This window comes from Callospermophilus lateralis, chromosome 6 (assembly GCF_048772815.1).
Source record: "Callospermophilus lateralis isolate mCalLat2 chromosome 6, mCalLat2.hap1, whole genome shotgun sequence".
Taxonomy (NCBI): domain Eukaryota; kingdom Metazoa; phylum Chordata; class Mammalia; order Rodentia; family Sciuridae; genus Callospermophilus; species Callospermophilus lateralis.
The window spans coordinates 82,080,460-82,099,998 of NC_135310.1; the positions used below are offsets into that span (position 1 = coordinate 82,080,460).

The 19,539-nt window shown below is 32.5% G+C and overlaps 1 protein-coding gene across 1 annotated transcript in view; it reads left to right on the forward strand.

Annotated features, from left to right (window-relative positions):
- Positions 1-19,224, forward strand: part of Phip (PHIP subunit of CUL4-Ring ligase complex) — a 127,061-nt gene extending 107,837 nt beyond the window's left edge. Inside the window, exons 33-40 of the mRNA XM_076858473.2 lie at positions 1,258-1,327; positions 1,634-1,684; positions 2,364-2,513; positions 8,281-8,433; positions 9,820-9,983; positions 10,438-10,700; positions 11,284-11,481; positions 13,834-19,224. Coding sequence (XP_076714588.1) covers positions 1,258-1,327; positions 1,634-1,684; positions 2,364-2,513; positions 8,281-8,433; positions 9,820-9,983; positions 10,438-10,700; positions 11,284-11,481; positions 13,834-14,474 — 1,690 coding nt within the window. The 3' untranslated portion in view covers positions 14,475-19,224. The remainder of the gene's footprint in view (positions 1-1,257; positions 1,328-1,633; positions 1,685-2,363; positions 2,514-8,280; positions 8,434-9,819; positions 9,984-10,437; positions 10,701-11,283; positions 11,482-13,833) is intronic.
- Positions 19,225-19,539: the final 315 nt, after the last annotated feature.

Below are 19,539 nucleotides of genomic sequence, written 5' to 3' on the forward strand. Positions count from 1 at the left end.
CATATTTTTACCCTTTTAATACAATTTCATAGGCCAGTAAACATGAAGTTGAAATACATAAGGAATACTGCGATAAATAACAAAAGAATTGTGTGAAAGTTTACATGAGGACAGGTCACTTCTAGTTTTGAAAGTAGAGATTCAAATACACAGAAGTATTTAAGAAGATGTTATGAACAAGGTAGATACTGATGTATTCAGGATAAATTAGATGAAAAGAAAGCCATTCCAGGGTTAAGCAGTAGCCTAAGGTAGGAAAGTAAAGCATTATTAAGAGGAATATTAGTTGGTGAAGTAGTCAGTATAGGAGTAGAACTTGTAGGAATATAGTGCTAATTGGGGACAGAGCATGGTGGACATTAAGTGCCAACCTGAGGAACAAGACTTTTATTTACTTTTTATTTAAATATTTATTTTAGTGCTGGGGATTGAACTGAGGGACACTTAACTACTGAGCCACATCCCCTTTTTAAAATATTTTATTTAGAGGTGGGGTCTCACTGAGTTTCTTAAGGCTTGCTAAAATGCTAAGGCTGGCTTTGAGCACACGATCCTCCTGCCCCAGCCTCCTGAGCCTCTAGGATTACAGGAGGAAGTAGACTTTTAAAATATAGAAAAGAGACAAAAAGCATAAATAGCATATTGGCTTATACCAAAGAGAAGGTGATGAGGGCATAATTTGTGGAAGTGAGAAAAGCATAGATGCCAAGATATTTTTGAGAATAGAATTCTGTTTGGACTGCTCTTTGGGTTTTGAGAAAGCAAGGGACAAATAGTGAAAATCCAAGATTTTCATTACTGTTAGAATGGTGTGCTGTTTTAAAAAAATAATGAAAATTAAAAGAGGAAGAGATTGGGGAGTGACAATTAGGTTTAAACAAGGAATTTTAGGTGAATGGTGTCAAAATGACTAAGGACAAAAATTTTTGGAATGTCTCTATTTAAAGAATGAATAAAGGAATGAGAAGACATGGGGTGTATTAGCTTTACCTTGAAGCCAAAGGAATGGAAGACAGCATTCCAGGCATAGCAGCAACCTTAGCAAATTCATTTGGGAGTCAAAAATTGGGTTTGACACAATTAAATAATCCAGGGGGAAGGATGACACAGGGTATATTGTGTGTGTCTTGGGTATCCATGTCAATAAATGCAGAAATGCTTTAGCCTCAATTTTACCCTTAAAATCTGGTTTTAAGAACAAAGGAAAAAAAAACTCATGACTTTAGTCTTACTTATTAACATTTTCTTGCTATTTAGGGATCAAACTTGTTATAACATAATTCCACTTTATAATTCAATGAAGAAGAAGGTTTTGTCTGACTCTGAGGTATGTAATATTTTATTATGATTACTACTTATATAAAAAAGAAATTTATATACATACATGTTACAGTTTTCAAGTAAAAACTGTTCTGAAAATTGTTTGCTCAGTACTATTATTAACTTTTTAATAAAATGGTATTCAGTATTTTATTGTTAAAGTTACAAAAGGGAGACTTTTTAATGGGTCATTAAATTACCCCAGCGTATATATTGAGTTTTCTAAAGTATAAAGGAAATAATTTCTAAATACACTATTGAGTGTAATGAAACCTAAAATGTTTTATAAATTTGATTTATTCTGGCTTCAAAGGAAGAAGAGAAAGATGCTGATGTGCCAGGAACTTCTACCCGAAAAAGGAAGGTAATTAATTTTTGTTTTTTGCAGAGGTACTTTATATGAATTAAAAATGCATTAAGAGCTTATTATTAATTTTTTAGCAGTCTTAAAGGCAGATTAAGTATTACTTTCAAATCAATTCTAACGTTTGTCAGAACTAGGTGGATGCTATGGATTTTTCTGTTGTTGTTGTTTGTATTACTATATGTTATAAATTGAACATTCATAATTTGAAAACAAAACTCATAATGCTCCATGGATGCTTAAAAACTTTCATATTTTGGAGCATTTGGTTTCCAGATTTTTGGATCAGGAATGCCTAACCAGTGAAGTCTGCAATTAATCCCAAATCCAAAACACTTCAGGACCCAAGTGTTTCAAGTAAGGGATAATCAACCTGTACCTAATTGTGTAAGACTTCGTTAAAAATTCAAAATTAATCACATGATGTGGAACATGCCTATGTCTTCATATACTCTAGAGGCTGAAGCAGGAGAATCAAAAGTTTGAGGCCAGTCTGGGCAATTTAGGGAGATCTTTTCTCAGAAATAAAAAGGGCTGGAGATGTAGCTCAGTGGTACAATACTTGCCTAGCATGTCCCAGGCCCTGGGATCAATACCCAGCATGGGGTGGTGGGGATGGTGTACAATTTGTATTGTATAAGTGCTGTTTTATTAATATACTTGAATATTTTCATTTCAGGACCATCAGCCTAGAAGAAGATTACGTAACAGAGCTCAGTCTTATGATGTTCAAGCATGGAAGAAACAATGTCAGGAATTGTTAAATCTCATATTTCAGTGTGAAGATTCAGAGCCTTTTAGACAGCCAGTAGATCTCCTTGAATATCCAGTAAGTTATTTTTGAAAATATTATCTGTACTTTTAGTTTGCTACATATCTTATATATAATAGCGGGTTATTTATATGCCTATAATTTATTTCTTCATTATTTCACACATGTTCTTACTATCCATTTGGTTATATAGAAAAGCTAAGTTAAATAGTGTAATAAAATGGAAAGAGCCCTGACTTGTAAGTATCTAAAGAATTGTATTATAGTCTTGGCTTTGCTCTTACTAGTTTTTTTATCTTTGAGCAAATCACATATCTCCCATCTGTATATTATTTTTACTAATTTTTCTCTTTCACACACTAATTTCAAGAATTTTATCATAGCTAGGAAACAAATAATAAAACTTTGTTATAGGGTTATAGAGAAGAAATAAGAATATATATATGTGTGTGTGTGTATATATATATATATATGTGTGTGTGTGTGTGTGTGTGTGTGTGTGTGTGTGTATAGTTTTCAAACAGTGAAGCATTATAAACAAATGTAAGGTGGCATGTTATATATTCTTTTTTTAAGTTATGCCAATGTATGATCTAAATTTTTTTTGAGCCATCATAGCAATCCAAATTTAGCTTAGTGATTTTTATTCCTTTAACAAGTTATTAAAGATTGTATAGTTCAGATAACATGCATGATTTCAAGTGAAAATATAAATTGATTTATAAGAAATCATAACCTAGATGTGGTATCATCTGATTTCATTATATTTTTTTAATTGATCCTTTTTAGTTATATATAACATTAGGATACATTGTGACATAATCACAAAAGCATGGAATATAACTTGCTCTTTCTCAGTCCCCAGAACTTATCTCCTCTCTCCCTCTACTCCCCTGGCTCTACTGATCTTTCTGAAATACATTTGTGGCTTTTTTTTTTTTTTTTTTTTTTTAATTAGTGCCTTGTGGATATACTTGATGTTGGAATTCACTGTGCTATATTCATGTATGTATATATGAAAGTTTGGTCAGATTCTTTTTCCCTTTTTCCATCTCTTCTTCCTCCCCTTCAATCCCTAATCCTCTTCATCTACTCTAGTGATCTTTCCTGTATTTTGATGAAACAGGCCCCACCCCCCTTTTTTTCTTTCTGTCTTTTGTCAGTTATAGGTGAATGATTTGGTCAAACATAGTGTAGTTAGACTTTGCTGAAGATGTTGTAGACCTTTTTCCTAATACTTCGTACTAAAAATTTGTAGACATCAGATGTAAAACTAGATTCTGAAAGGTGGAGACAAAGTAGATAGACTGGGCTCTCAGGACCAACTGAATAGTGCATTCTCCTGGGTTTTGCTTTCTCATTATATATATCCCACTCAAGATATTGGGAGAAGCTATTAACCTAAAAATGCTAATAAACACTGATGATAAAGGTCCCTCAGTTAGCTCTTTTTTTCTCTAGAAGAATCAGCAAAGGGCCAGACTAGCAATACAGAAAACTGATACACACTGCTGTACTTCAGCCAAATAACAGAAAAATAACTGTGCCCCTTATACCTTTCCCATTATCAAAGATTAGTGGAGAGGCCACCTTTTTTTCTTCCTTCAGATACCAGTGGAGACTATAAGGGAAATAGAAAGTTCCACCCCTCTGGCAGTAATGAGGTACCTTTCCTCTTTCTCGTTATCATAGTGTCAGTAGAGGTCTAATGGAGAGTTAGGCCTTTCATTACCCATAGTGTGGGTAGAGGCCCTGTAGGGAACAGTAACAAGGCATTACAACCTAGGTGTTATCAGTGGAAGTCCATGAAGGAATATGTGCTCCTATCCTTTCCTAGCAGTAACAAGGAAATCCTCTTCACTAGAACCTGACTTTCAAGGCAATATTCCCTCTCCTCCCTCTGTCAGCAGCACACAGAGGAGGCCACCAACTAAAATACAAGCTTTTTTAAAGAATCATTTTTATACCCAAAATATGCAGGTTTCAATAAAAAAATCATTTATTCCAAGACCTAGCACAATATCAACCCAGTTGAATGAAAAAAGTCAATCATTAAGTAGCATTATGAAAATATTTGAGTAGTAAAAATCATACTTGAAACAAAAAATAGTCTCAACAAAGCTCAGAACTAAATGAGATCTGGGGTTGTGGTTCAGTGGTGGAACGCTTGCCTAGCATGTGTGAGGCACTAGGTTTGATTCTCAGCACCACATACAAATAAATAAAGTCCATTGACAACTAAAAAAAAATATTTTAAAAAAAAAACTAAATGAAAATAATAATATTAATTACAGGAGAAAACAGAAAAGAATCTGTGAACTTGAAGATCAAAAAATAAGGGATGGAAAAGTTTCTGTATTACACTAAAGCTGGTAAAATGTGCTTTTACTTTAATTAAATATAATTTTGAAAGTTACATTTAAAAATTATAGCATCTATTATGATTCTCAGTGTATGTAGAAGAAATATTTAAGACAGTTACATCATAAATGAAAAGAAAAAGGAACATAGCGGAGTGGGGAGGTTTCTCTACTTCACTTGAACTGGTAAAATTTTGATGCCAGTAGTCTTTGGTGTATATATATATATACCAAAATGTATTTAAAATACCTAGAATAACCATTTTAAAAAGCTGTTCAAAGAGATACAGGCGAAAACACTAGAAGTAAATCAAAATGGGAATTCTAAAACTTGTTCAGGTAACACACAAGAAGGTTGGGGAAAAGTAAAAGACAAAAAAGGTAGAACAAAGAGAATACAAAAGTAAAATGACAAACTTCATTGAAATGGTACAGTGTGTCTCCAACCACAGTGAAATCAAACTAGAAATAATTAACAGGAAATTCTCCAAGCACTTACTAACTGAACAAAGCACTTGTAAATAATCCATGGATAAAACAGTTCTCCTGGGAATTTTTTAAAAATTACGTGTAACTCCATAAAAATGAATACAACATATCAAAATTTGTGGTATACAGTTAAAGCAATACAAAAATTTATAGCACTAAATGTATACTGAAGAATGCATTGGAAGTCTGCAATCTGCTTCTTATTTAAGACTCTAGAAAAAGAATATTAAAATAGACCAAAAATAAGCAAAAGGGAAATAATGGACCTGAAATCAGTGAAACTCAAAAACTAAAAGAAAAATATCCATGAAACCATAAGCTTGTTCTTTGAAAAGATCAATAAAAATTGACATACCTTTATTAAGATTTCCAAAGCTAACATTAGGTGCAGTGGCATGTGCCTGTCTGTAGTTTGACCTACTCAGGAGACTGAAGCATCAGGATTACTTGAGCCCAGGAGTTCTAAACCAGCCTGGGGAACATAACAGAACCTTCTTCCCTCTCCTAAACATGATTTATGAAGCTAAGAGAAGATACAAATTGCTAGTATTGGGGATATAATCATAAACCTTGCACATATCAAAAGGATAATAAAGGAAACATTTAAACTACTACAAACAAATTTGACAACTTAGATGAAATGGACTAATACTTAAAAACTACCACAACTCATTCAATATAAAATAATAATTTTGAGTAGCTCTGTAATGATTAGGATGTTTAACTTGGTTTTTTTTTGGTGGTTGGTTGGGTTTTGGGTGGTGGGGGTGATTCTAGGAATTGAACCCTAAAAGTGCTCTTCCACTGAACTACATCCCCAGCCTTTTTTATTTTTTGAGACAGGTTTTTGCTAAGTTGTGCAGGCTGGCCTTTGAACTTGGCATCCTCCTGCTTCACCCTCCTGAGTTATAGTTGTATGCCACCATATCCAGCAGGAAATTTAACTTGCAGTTCAAAAATTTCAAAAACAAGAAATCATTAGTCCCACATGACTTCACTGGAAAATTCTACCACATATTTTAAAGAAGAATTAATAAAATTCTTCACAATCTCTTCCAGAAGATAAAATAGAATGAGCATGTACTAACTCATTCTGTAATTCCAATATTATCAAAACCAGACAAAAATAGTTCAAAGGAATAAAATGCAAAAACTCTTAATAACAGCAAATAGAACTCGGGAATTTAAAGAGTGATTATATACTGTGACCAAGTAGTATTTATCCAGTGATGTAAAGTTAGTTCAGTATTCAGGAAGCAGGTGGTGTAATCTGTCATTTTAACAAGCTAAAGAAGAAAAACCACATGATATCAATTAATAACAGAAAAGGCATTTGACAAAATTTCATACTTATCCTTAAAAAAAAGGACATTTTAGATAGGGTGTAGTAAAATCACTGTGTCCATAAAAGCAACTAAAAATAAGCTTGAAAGAAAGAAAGTTATTGTCCTTGTCCCAGAGAAGGTGGGGGTCACCCTATACCACAGGGAAAGCACCAGGTTTTGGTTAGGTGGCAGAAGGCAAGAGCTATGAAAAAACTTAGCAACCTTTTGTTGGGGATTTCTGTGGGAAAGGCGCAGCAAGTCAGAGTAAACAGCTTAGGGATTAAAGCCAGAGGTGCTCTACCACTGAGCTATAACCCCAGCCCTGTGGGCTCTGGAGTATACAGGTGGTCTCTAGTTATCTAGTCTTGGATAACTAGATAATTATTATCCAAGACTAGATAACTAGTCTTGGATAGTTATCTAGGATCATTGAAGGGCAGTAGAAATGTTGACCTGAAGTTTGAGAATTGGAAAAGGTGGTAGTTGGAACACTATATTCAGGTTGGTTTGCATGTTCTCAGTTTAACCCTTTAGTATCTTTTATAGCTCACTGGTAAAGCACCCCTGGGTTTAATCCCCAGTACAAAAGAAAGGAATTGGCTAGCCCTGGAAGAGCTCCCCCCATACCCCCCGCCAGGTCGGTAAGGCCACCAGATGCCAAAATACAGACAATATAGCAATAAAATTGATCCTGTGATGAATTAGATGTCAAATAGACAAAAACGAATTATTTTAAAAACATGTCACACCCTTCATGATACAAATTAAGAAAACTAAAAACAAAGGGGTACATTCACAAGGCAATAAAGATCTATTAAAAAAACCCATAGCTAACATTGTGCATAACAGTGAAAAACTGTTTCTCCTGTTTTAAGATTGAAAGCATTTTAACTATTGTGTTCAACATAGTAGTGGTAATACTAGCTAGTGTAATTTTAAAAAGGAAATAAGCATATATGTTGGACAGGAAAAAATAAAAAATTTATAAAGGTAAAAATTTCATCTTACATTGCACTTTCTTTACTTTATGATCAAACATATTACCATACTTTAAACTTGATTGTACAAAATATAATTGTTATACTTCAAAAAAATAGTTAAATCTTCAAGGCTATTGAAAAGATGCAATGCTTTTTGTCCTTTGTAAAATATATCCTATTTTGATAATGTTATAATCTTACAACATATTGTGATCATTATCTGTTGCTCTTCTGCTTTCACTTGCCTCATTTATTCCTTCCAGGCTTTTGCCTTATTTTACATACAATTGGGAAAATAGATACCTCGATCAATTTGGTACTCCTATATGGAATCAAGCACACTTTGTGAGAACTATTTACATTCATACTTCTTGATTACTTCAAAGCTCCCAATTATTGTACTGAAGTTGACATTATTAGAACTTCAGCCTTCACATCAATGGAATATTACCTTACTTTTATTGTTTATGTTTTATCAGTTATAATTTAACAGTTGTGTTTCAGTGAGTCAATAGCATTTAAATTTTATGTTTTGGGGCTTTTTTTAAAAAACAAGAGCAATTATTTACAGGTCTAGAGCTTCTACTCATCATGAAATGCCTGTGTGAATCCTTGTACTGAAAATAATGCTTTGTGGTAGTAATAATACTGCCTGTCTTCTCTCTCCTAGGACTACAGGGACATCATCGACACTCCAATGGATTTTGCTACTGTTAGAGAAACCTTAGAAGCTGGGAATTATGAGTCACCAATGGAGTTATGTAAAGATGTCAGACTTATTTTTAGTAATTCCAAAGCATATACACCAAGCAAAAGATCAAGGGTATTTAATTTTATTTGCTTTATGTTTATCTAAAGGAAAAGTATATTAAGTAGCCAAATGTTGCCTTCTTTTTAAATAGAGTAAAATTAACTTTTTATTGTGTTCTCTTTTTTAAAAATTTTAACTTGTTATATATGACAGCAGAATGCATTGCAATTCATATTACCCATATAGAGAACAATTTTTCATATCTCTGGTTATACACCTAGTAGAGTCACACCATTTGTGCCTTCATACATGTACTTAGCATAATGATGTCCATCTCATTCCACCATCTTTCCTATCCTCATTTCCCTTCCTTACCCATCCCTCCCCTTTGCCTTTTCTAGAGTTCATCTAATCCTCCCATGTCCCCCACCACCACCCCCACCACATTATGAATCAGCACCCTAAAATCAGAGAAAACATTTGGCATTTGGTTTTATGGGATTGGCTAACTTCATTTAGCATTATATTCTCCAACTCCATACATTAGCAATAGCCATATTTTTATTCTCTTTTAATGTTAAATAATATTCCATTGTGTATGTATACCACATTTTCTTTATTTATTCATCTACTTAAGGTCATCTAGGTTGGTTCCACAGTTCAGCTATTATGAATTGTGCTGCTATAAACATTGATGTGGCTGTATCCCTGTAGTAAGCTGTTTTTAAGTCCTTTGGGTATAGACTGAGAGGAGTGGGATACCTGGGTCAAATGGTGGTTCCACTCTCAGCTTTCCAAGGAATCTCCATACTGCTTTCCATACTGGCTGCACCATTTTGCAGACCCACCAGCAATGTTTGAGTGTCCTTTGTTCCCCACATACTCACCAACACTTATTGTTTATATTCTTAATAGCTGTCATTCTGACTGTTGAGTTCTTAATAGTGTCCTGCTACTCCTTAGTTCCTCTATGAAGTAACATTGGGGTTATTCTTTGGTGTTTAGGAATGGCTATTTTTCTTGAAGTAGTTTGATTAATATCATCTACCGTTCTTTTTCCAAAGAATGATACGCAAAGAATGATACATGACAGTGTAATGAGAAGGAGTAGATGCTAAATCTAGGTAGCAATGGAAAATGAATTCAAACCCTCAGGCATGGTTTTGATATGATAAAGTTAATAATGAGTAGTTTTGTCAGTATGCACCATCTGAATTCAGAGTAGAACTTTTTAAGAATCTCAAATCTTGGGAAATTTCTAATACAAACACAAAATTAATGGTGAAAATTTTTTAGTTTACTTTACCTCAATAGAGATTGGAAAAGTAATATAAAGCAATATTTAAATGCTGATAAAATTTACTAGAAAAATATTTAAGTTACAAAATTCACTAAATGGGCATTTTCCCTTACAGAGTGTTTGAACACAGTGTTGTGGGTTGTTTTTTTTTTCCATAGATTTACAGCATGAGTTTGCGCCTATCTGCTTTCTTTGAAGAACATATTAGTTCAGTTTTATCAGATTATAAATCTGCTCTGCGTTTTCATAAAAGAAATACTATAACCAAAAGGAAGAAGAAAAGAAACAGAAGTAGTTCTATTTCCAGTAGTGCCGCATCAAGGTATTTAATTTCTTTTCAGTGGCATTAAGTAATCTATAACTTTGTCATCTAAATGATAGAATTTGGTGTTTTTTAATACTTCCTTTACTATTCCCTATATTGCAGAATGATATATTTGACATGCAAGTTCCTATGATGTGGAGGATTTTTAATCTTTTAAACTAAAGCTTTACTAGTGTAAGTGCTTAAATTCAAACTGCTAAATCTATACAGTAAAACAGCATTTTTAGGGTAGTGATGGCATCATGCTTTCTGTCATATAACTGTAGCATTTATGGCAATCCTTCACTAAATATTCACTTTTCAAAGGCTCACAACCATATGAAATCCACTACAAATCTCATATTTTAACATATTTCATAATAGTACAAATATTGAATCCAACAGTATTATAAAACTATTTTATTCACTCATAGAGCTGTAAGAATGATGAACAATGTGATCTTACTTACAGCCCTGAAAGGAAGAAAAGGATTGTAAAATCCCAGTTAAAGTCAGAAATCTCTACCTCTCCATTTTCTACACCTACACGATCAGTACCACCAAGGCATAATGCTGCTCAGATAAATGGTAAAACAGAATCCAGTTCTGTGGTTCGAACCAGAAGCAACCGAGTAATTATAGATCCAGTTACCACTACTGAGCAACCATCTACTTCATCAGCTGCAAAGAATTTTATTCCAAAAGCTAATACATCTGCAGTGCCAGGGAAAACAAGTAAGACAGTTTCTAAATTGAAGGGTGTATGATGATTTTTTTTTAAGATTTTACTTTGCAGTGGGCTTGGATAATTTCCTGCAGATGCTATTGTCTTTTACTGGCTTTATTGTTTTCTCCATTTAAAAAAAAGTTTTTAATAAGAAAAAGAAAATTGATGTGTAAGAATATCAATGTAGAATAATGCTCAATAATAACAACAAACTGACCCAAACTGCCTGAAGTTAAATTCTAGTATATAGACGTGCTAGCAGTTTGCCAAGGCTTGCTTTCATAATCTTGAACTGCAGCTTCTAAAGAGGCTGCAACTGTTAAGATTGTCTCCTTGGGTATGCCTTTTTCTTATTAGAAAGTAGGTTTCTTGGACTGGAGTTGTAGCTCAGAGTTAGAGCATTTGATCTGAAGCAAAAGGATCTGGGTTGGATCCTTAGCATTGGGGGAAAAAAAAGAGAGAGAAAGAGAGAAAGTAGATTTTCTGAGGAAATTTTTAAGTATCCCTTAAGTTTTGACCCTTAGAATAATTTAAGCAAATCATATTAGACGCAGTCCCAAACTTTTTTAATCTTCTCTGTGTGTGTTTTAGTACTAGAAAATTCTGTGAAACATTCCAAAACCTTGAATACTCTTTCGAGTCCTGGTCAATCCACTTTTAGTCCTGGCACTAGGAATAATACTGCAAAAGAAAACGTGGAAAGGGAAAAACCCATCAAACGTAAAATGAAATCTTCTGTGCTTTCAAAGGCATCCACTCTTTCAAAGTCATCATCTGTTACTGAGCAAGGTAAGATGTTACTTGTATCCTTTTGAGTATAGTAGATCTTTCTTACAAATGATTTTTTTTTTTTTGGTGTGGTTGGATTTTTATCTACTTTTTGATTGCCTGCTTAAAAATCATATAGTCTTTATTAGTTGATAAATATAGTAAGACACCCTTTGATTTGCAGTTTTATGTCAAAAGCAAACTATTTGTCATTAAATTTTTTTAAACATATGGAAATAATAACACATTCTAAAATAAAAGACTTTTAATATATTTCTGAATATTACAAAATCTAAAGAAATAGATCCTCGGAGTTTAAAGTATATTTAGTTAACCTATTGAAACATTCTTCACTTTTCTAAAAAAAATTTTTGATTGTTATAGATTATAAAATATAATATATACTCACCGGACACATTGACACATGCTTGTAATCCCAGCAGCTTGGGAGGCTGCAGCAGGAGGGTCATGAATTCAAAGCCAGCCTCAGCAATTTAGCAAGACACTGTCTCAAAATAAAACATAAAAAGGGCTGGGGATGTGGCTCAGTGGTTAAGTGCCCCTGGGTTCCATCCCTAGTACCCATGCCAGCCCCCCAAAAAATACAGTACACTAACCTCTACTAATTCATTATGGTTGTCTACAGTCAGACTTCCAGTTTAATATATAACTGTTAGTTCCTTATAGTTAAGCTGCTGAGTTCTTTTGAAGTGCAATTTTTTTGTTCTAAAGGTTTTATGTTTGAAAGATGGAGAAAATAACTCAATATACCATATGGCATGTTAAAACGATATATATTCCTTACCTCAGACAACCCAATAATAAGCATTTTGTCTCATGACTTCCAAACTGTGTCTAAGACATTTCTTCTTCAATGTTTCTTTGTAAAAACCTCACTCAATTTAATATTATTGGTGAAATGTCCTCATATTGATTAATGGCATTGAGATCTCCTGTTTTCATAAGCTTATAATCAGGAAGTCATCCTAGCCTTCTCTTCAGCATCCATATCTATTCAGTAGTCTTTAGTTTTTGTTGTTTCTGCCCCTATTGCATAGCTTAAATCAATTCTCACTTTTGACCTTATTTCGGGCCTACATAATTTCTTAGACTACTTAGGTTCCCTAACTAGTCTTTCTGTTTCATTTTTCAGCTCTTTCTTACCCAATCCACCTTCCATATTGCATCCAAAGTAATCTTTCTGATCACTGATCTTTAGCACGTGTGTGCACATGCACATACACAGAATTAAAATCATTTCTTGCTCAAATAATACATGGAATCAGATTTTAATTTTTCCTTCCCAGCTATTAAGCAAGACTTTTCATTCCTTGGCTCTTGCTTAACAAATTCCAGGTTTCCTTAATGTTATTTCTCCCAATTATGTCCTAGCCACCCGAAACCACATGGAAGCACCTAAATGTCTTTGTCTTCCCCCTGCCCCCATTTTTGAAGTTTCTTTTTTCCTTGTAGTTTTTTAAAGATCTATTTATTACCTTTCAAATTTTGAAATATTATCTCCAGGAATCCTACTGTGTTCTTTTTAGGTACAATCAAGCACTTTCTTCTTTGTTTCTGGAAAATCCTCTTTACTACTATTGTGGTACTTAACATGTTGATAAAATTATTATTTTTCATGTGTCTTTGTCCACAGAAGAATATGGGCTCCTTATTTTTAATTAACTTATTCTTAAATAACTTGTATTTGGCATATGGTGAATAATAAGTGTTTGAATGAATAAGCAAGTGACTGTGAATGTTTGCATTTTTTAATCTGATTGCTTTCTAAACCAAATTTCAAAGGGTTTATTGGCCTGACTTATGCTAGTCCTGAATCCTAGAGAAATCAGATGTATATAATGATTAGGTTTTAGCATTGCAATACTGGAGCTCCCAGTTTGATTTATATGAAAATTTTGAGTATTACAAATAATCAGGTATAAGGAAGAATGGTACAGAAGTTAAGACATTTAGCTGTGCATGGTGGCTCATGCCTGTAATCCCAACAATTTAGTGAGACCCTGTCTCAAAATAAAAAGGACCAGGTATGTAACTCAGTGGAAAAGCACCCCTGCATTCAATTCCAATACCAAAAATATATGTACATATACTCATTAATAGTGATTTATTATAAATATTGACACCTGATAGTAGAAATAAGAGACCTTTGCTAATTCCAGCTATCGTCTAAGTTATTATTTGCGCTGAGCTTTTATTTCCCTCAAGAGGCTATCACTAACCATTAAAATCTTTTGCAGCTGTTAGCTCTTTGTTGGATCATGTTATTACATATAAGTGTTCCTTATTGACTGGTTTGAGGTTCAGATAAAGAAAACAATTCCATATATTAAATGTGCTGTTGTTCCTTTGTAGGAGATTGTAAGAACAATGCTCTTGTACCAGGAACCATTCAAGTAAATGGCCATGGAGGACAGCCATCAAAACTTGTGAAGAGGGGACCTGGAAGGAAACCTAAGGTAGAAGTTAATACCAATAGTGGTGAAATTATACACAAGAAAAGGGGTAGAAAGCCCAAAAAGCTACAGTACGCAAAGGCAGAAAATTCAGAGCAAAATAACATGCATCCCATCAGAGATGAAGTGGTTCCTTCTTCAACATGCAATTTTCTTTCTGAAAGTAATATGGTTAAGGAGGATTTGTTACAGAAAAAGAGTCGTGGAGGCAGAAAACCCAAAAGGAAGATGAAAACACAAAAACTAGATTCAGATCTTATAGTTCCTGCAAATGTTAAAATGCTAAGGAGAAGTAACCGAAAAAAGACTGATGATCCTGTTATAGATGAAGAAGAAGAGTTTGAAGAGCTCAAAAGCTCTGAACCCCACATGAGAACTAGAAACCAAGGTCGAAGGACAGCTTTCTATAATGAGGATGACTCGGAAGAGGAGCAAAGGCAGCTGTTGTTTGAAGACACCTCTTTGACTTTTGGAACTTCTAGTAGAGGACGAGTCCGAAAGTTGACTGAAAAAGCAAAAGCAAATTTAATTGGTTGGTAACTTGAACCAAAATATTTTACTTCAAAATCTATAAAACAGGTACAGTTAAGGAATAAGTAGAGCTAACATTTCTGCTTCCTTGCTGCTATGGTGGATTAGGGAATGTTATGATTTGACTTGCAAAAAAAAAAAAATCTTAGAAGACACTTCACTTCTTTAAATGAATATATATATATATATAAATATATACATATATATTTTAAATGTTTGCTATTTATTGCCCTTAGATAGGTTATACATTTCCATATTCATTTCATTCACTGTTTGAAACATAAGAAATTGAGGACCTATAATGAATTCCTGATTTATTTATGAAAGAGACAGTTCTGCTACACTCTTAAGGAGCATAATACTCCTAATGATAGAACATTTCATATTAAAATGAATTATTTTTGATCAAGCAAGATACATTTTTTTCTTGAAACAGAGGTCATGCCCCTAGGAAGACAGATGTTACATAGAGTAGCAGTAAATTTAAGGAATGTGTTTCCTCTAAAGATAAAATTCCTACCATTTGATTCCCTAAAAGGTTTAATTTTAGTTACAGAACGTTCATCTACAAAATATCTAGAGAAGGCTTTTGCTTTATTCCATTTCTGCCAAACTCAAAATGTGCTGATGAAAAGGAAACATATCCACATTGGAAAACATTTGACTGTCTAATTTTTCAGACCTTGATTCTTATATCAGTCTCTCAATCTCTGTTTATTGTGCCAAAGACTGAGAATCAGTGCAGTGGAAAGCCTGTTTTTTGACTGTCAGGACAGCATACACTTTTCAATATTGGAAAGGCTATATATTCTAAAGAGCAAGTTATTAAAGAGTTATGCTGAGATATATTCTTTTTTTGGTACTAATAGTAGAAAATAATGCACTGGCGGGTCCTTTGACAGAGATGTCTTAGAGAAATGTTTTAAGTGGTTAAAGGATTCAAGGAAGATACAGGAAAAAAGGTATGGGATTTGATGTTTACTTGTTGATCTGGATTAATGTCATTTCTAAACTTTAGACATATCTGATAGGCTAAAATGACTTACAAAGAAATGTGTCTGTGTGTGTATGTGTATATATTGATAAATGGGTATAATTAAATATATATACAAACACATACTTATATACTATTACCCAGGTATAAATTCCTTTTTTCAGGATTTTTTAGATAGTGGTAGAATAAAAATAATTTTAAAATGTCATACTTTATAGTTTAATTTTAAGGGGAAGATTGGTTATTTTCAATTATTAAAGGTTAAAATAGGCCAAATCACTTTTTATGCAATCATGTTTTATACAGTGGTCTCATTGCACATTGTGTTTTTTCTGCACTTTTTACGGTATCCTTATCACGCTGGTATGTCAGTATACACCCTAAAGAAAAACTCCATTTAATGATTGTGCCTTGTATTCTATTATTTTTTGCATCATTAGTAAAATTAAGTTGTCTATTGTAAATGATAACTATATGACTTAGGAGAATGTATTACTATATGTACTGCTATGGAAAAGGAAAGCAGTTATTTATTTGTTTATGGTACAGTTAGTTATTTTATACCTTAAGAACCAACATAAATACCATTTCTATTGTTTAAAAATTATTGTCCATTTTTTAAAAAGTTTAAAGAATGTAGTATTTTCTGAGGACTGATATGGTACAAAAATGTAACCAAAATTTTCAAATACTACATTTTTAAAAAGCAAGGATTGGAAAAATATGTATCAGCATGACCCTAATGTAGAAAAATAAAGTCTTTAATTGAACCTTGGCAAAATATATAATAATTATTCTTTACTTATTTCCGATAAGTTAAATGTTAACTGTCATTTGACTGTCTTGAAGAAGAATGAAAAGTGATGCATTTTGGCTTTTTAGATCATTTGTAACGAAATTTGTACAGAAATCCTCCTGTGAAATTAAGTAAACCATTTTCCAGATCTTGACTGGATTGCTGTGATTTTGCAGTTGAATAATAATTTCAAATTTTTCAGGTTTTTTGTATATTTATTTTTTTCTAACAGATATATTTAACTATATAATTGAAATTCAGTAGTTAAACTCTTCATAATGCAGAAATGGATGGCTTGGTTATATAGAAAAATGAATCTTTCAGTTACACCATTATTGAAATTGTATGTTTGAAATTTAAGGCATTAAAATAATTAGTTGTTTTTGAAGGCAATCTATTTGAAAATATAATTTCCTGATGTTATCTGCATTGTGTTATAAAGAAAGGATAGACTATAAAATCCATTTTTGTAAAAAAAAAATGTGTATAGTTTTGAGGTGTGTATAGAAAAAGAAACAGTGCACACAGTCTTAGAGTACCTCTATATAGTGTATGGATTAGCTCCAACTCTTGAGCAGAAAAAAGAGTATTTGCCATCTTTCCTATAACAAGTAAATGTATTGTACCTATTCTAAAGATACTGTATATTTGACCATATTTGGACATTTTCATACACTGGTTTCTTAGTAAAGCAAAATTACTTGGATCAGATTATTTGTAACAGAAACACTTAAAAATGTATTGGTAATACCAAATATATTTTTATAATTTAGATTCTATACATTGCAAAAATTGAATTAAGAAATTTAAGTCATTGCCATGTTTTTGTTTTGTTTTACCACTTGGAAAAATACCCTCTTTAAGACAGTAAAGTTATGTATGTACTGTTTCTAAGTCAGAATGAAACATTAGCATTTGTCTTATAGGTGAGCAATATAACAATCTCAAGTTTGCTGCAAGTTTCTGAAATATAACTTGTTACATGCATGGAATGTGGAAATTAATTTACATGTTGATGAATACCCAAGCCTAAATGTTCTCTCTTCCCTAATATTCTCAAGCCCCAGATGAATCTTACAAAATTTGAATATGACCACTGAGTAGTTTTAAATATTCAATCCAATGATAGTCTTATAACCTTTGGCAATGGATATTTAGCATCTTAAATTTTATTATTTGCAATCTGCTATTATAGCATGGAACCATTTTTTGTATATATTTATGAATTAAATGAGGCCTTATTTTCAATTCCCAAATTCATTGCAGACTGGTGGCATTATTACAAAACTGTCTTTCCTCCTTAAGTTTAATTAGAAAAATCATAGAATATGTGTGAGCTTGTTTAGGTCACATCTGAGACATAGAATTGACTGAATTAAGTATCACCTGGAAATGAATTAAGTTTAAGAAACAGTAAGCAGAGAAAAGATCCTCATACAGCACGTATGTTAATATCTAAAACTGTCCCTTATCTGCAGTGTAGCAAATTGTCTAACAAGTATATTGAAATGACATTTTATCTTGTTTGATATTAGCATTTACCTGTTACAAAGTATTATTCATAATGTAGTTTCTCCAGTTAGAAGTATTACTTTAATTTTGACATTCCATTGTATTCGTTGATGCCTATATATTTTTCTCAAGTATAATCTGGAAATAATTTTGATTTTCAGTTTTCTATCTAAAGAAAACGTTATTCTGAAGGTTTTTGTTGACTGAAATTTATTTTTGAGTACGTTGAAAGGACCAAGATACTTGAGTGATTAAAGGGCTATAAATGTTCATCTTAAATGCAGGAGATGTATGATTTTAAAAGTTATAATAGAGGAATTACTTTATCTTCTGTGGATTACAGGTCCCAATTTACATAGAAAATGTTTCTAACATAACAGGTTAGGCAGTGGTTTAGTTTTATTTAGGTAAGAATTTATCTTCCTATTAAAGTTGGAAAAATATACCTTTCCTTGCTTCCATCTTTGCACTCCCGCTTACTTTCCCTGTTTCCAAGTGATTTGCGCTAAATTAATATTACATTTACTAAGAAACTATTTTCTTAACTAGCAAAGCACTCCAAATGAAAAGTCATTTTGAACTATGTACAGTACCCAGGAAGAGGTCATTGAGTCAGAAGACTGTAAGTACCACTTTGAGCACTCCAGCGATAAACCTTATACACACTACAAAAGTGAGTAGAAAATCTGAGCTATAAATATATATTTTTAGTTTTGATAGCTGTTTTGGAATACTTTTTTAATGCAGATAAAATTATCAGGAAATTAACCTTATATGGCACAAACCAAATACATAATATTGTGTGACTGAGTTTCTACATTCAAGGAGATAAGAAAATAGGTTCAAGATGGTATGTAGTACACAAGCGTATAAAGCAGATGCATACAAATGCATACACATACTGGTTACTGAATGTGTGTTTATTTATCACAATGATAGACTGTAAAATGAGACAAAATAAAGTTACATTTTTGGACCATATTAAAACTGCAAGAAGACAGGTCTTATAAAAAAGATCTTTTAGAAAACTGTTTAATCCTGTCACAGGATATTTAGACATGTGTAGAATGTAGCTCAATTTTTAAAAAGTAACTGACCTAGAGGGTTAAGGTTGAAACTGACACATTTTCAAATTAAAATTATGCTTATTTTGTACAGAAAACAATGTTAAACACAAGCAAATCTGTTGTATGTAATAAGTAACAGAGTTAAAAACAAATTATTATTTAGCTTTATTGAGGTTTTTGGGTTTTTTTCCTTCCAGACCTGGAGTATCATGTTATAAACAGCAGTCTCACACCACAATAGCAGTGCCCTTTCTTTTTGTACATATTGATTGGAACTTTCTTTACTGTTACGTGGACACTTTCTATGTTAGTTTTGATGCATAATTCTTTGAATCCTTTTATACAAACTAGAATGTATGTGTAAGAATTCCTGTCCCTGCAATGTAGTAACTATAAACTTATTTTTAAATAAATAGAAAACTTGTTTTTCTAAGCTCTTTTGTAAAGTCTCATGATTTCTTTGTTTTTTATTTGCTCTTTGTAATATACAAAGCTCTTGATACATAATTTTAACAGACAATTTACCAAAGTGGTTGTTTGGCAGAAGCCATTATAGTAATGCTGGTTCATTAAAATTTCCAGTGTCCTGTTTAGAGAAATGTTAAAATCACTATCAATTAAAGGAAATTGAGTATCCAAATGTAATTTAATTAGAAAAATGACTGAAGATTAAAAATAAAAACTCATTTGCCCTTTTTAGGTGTT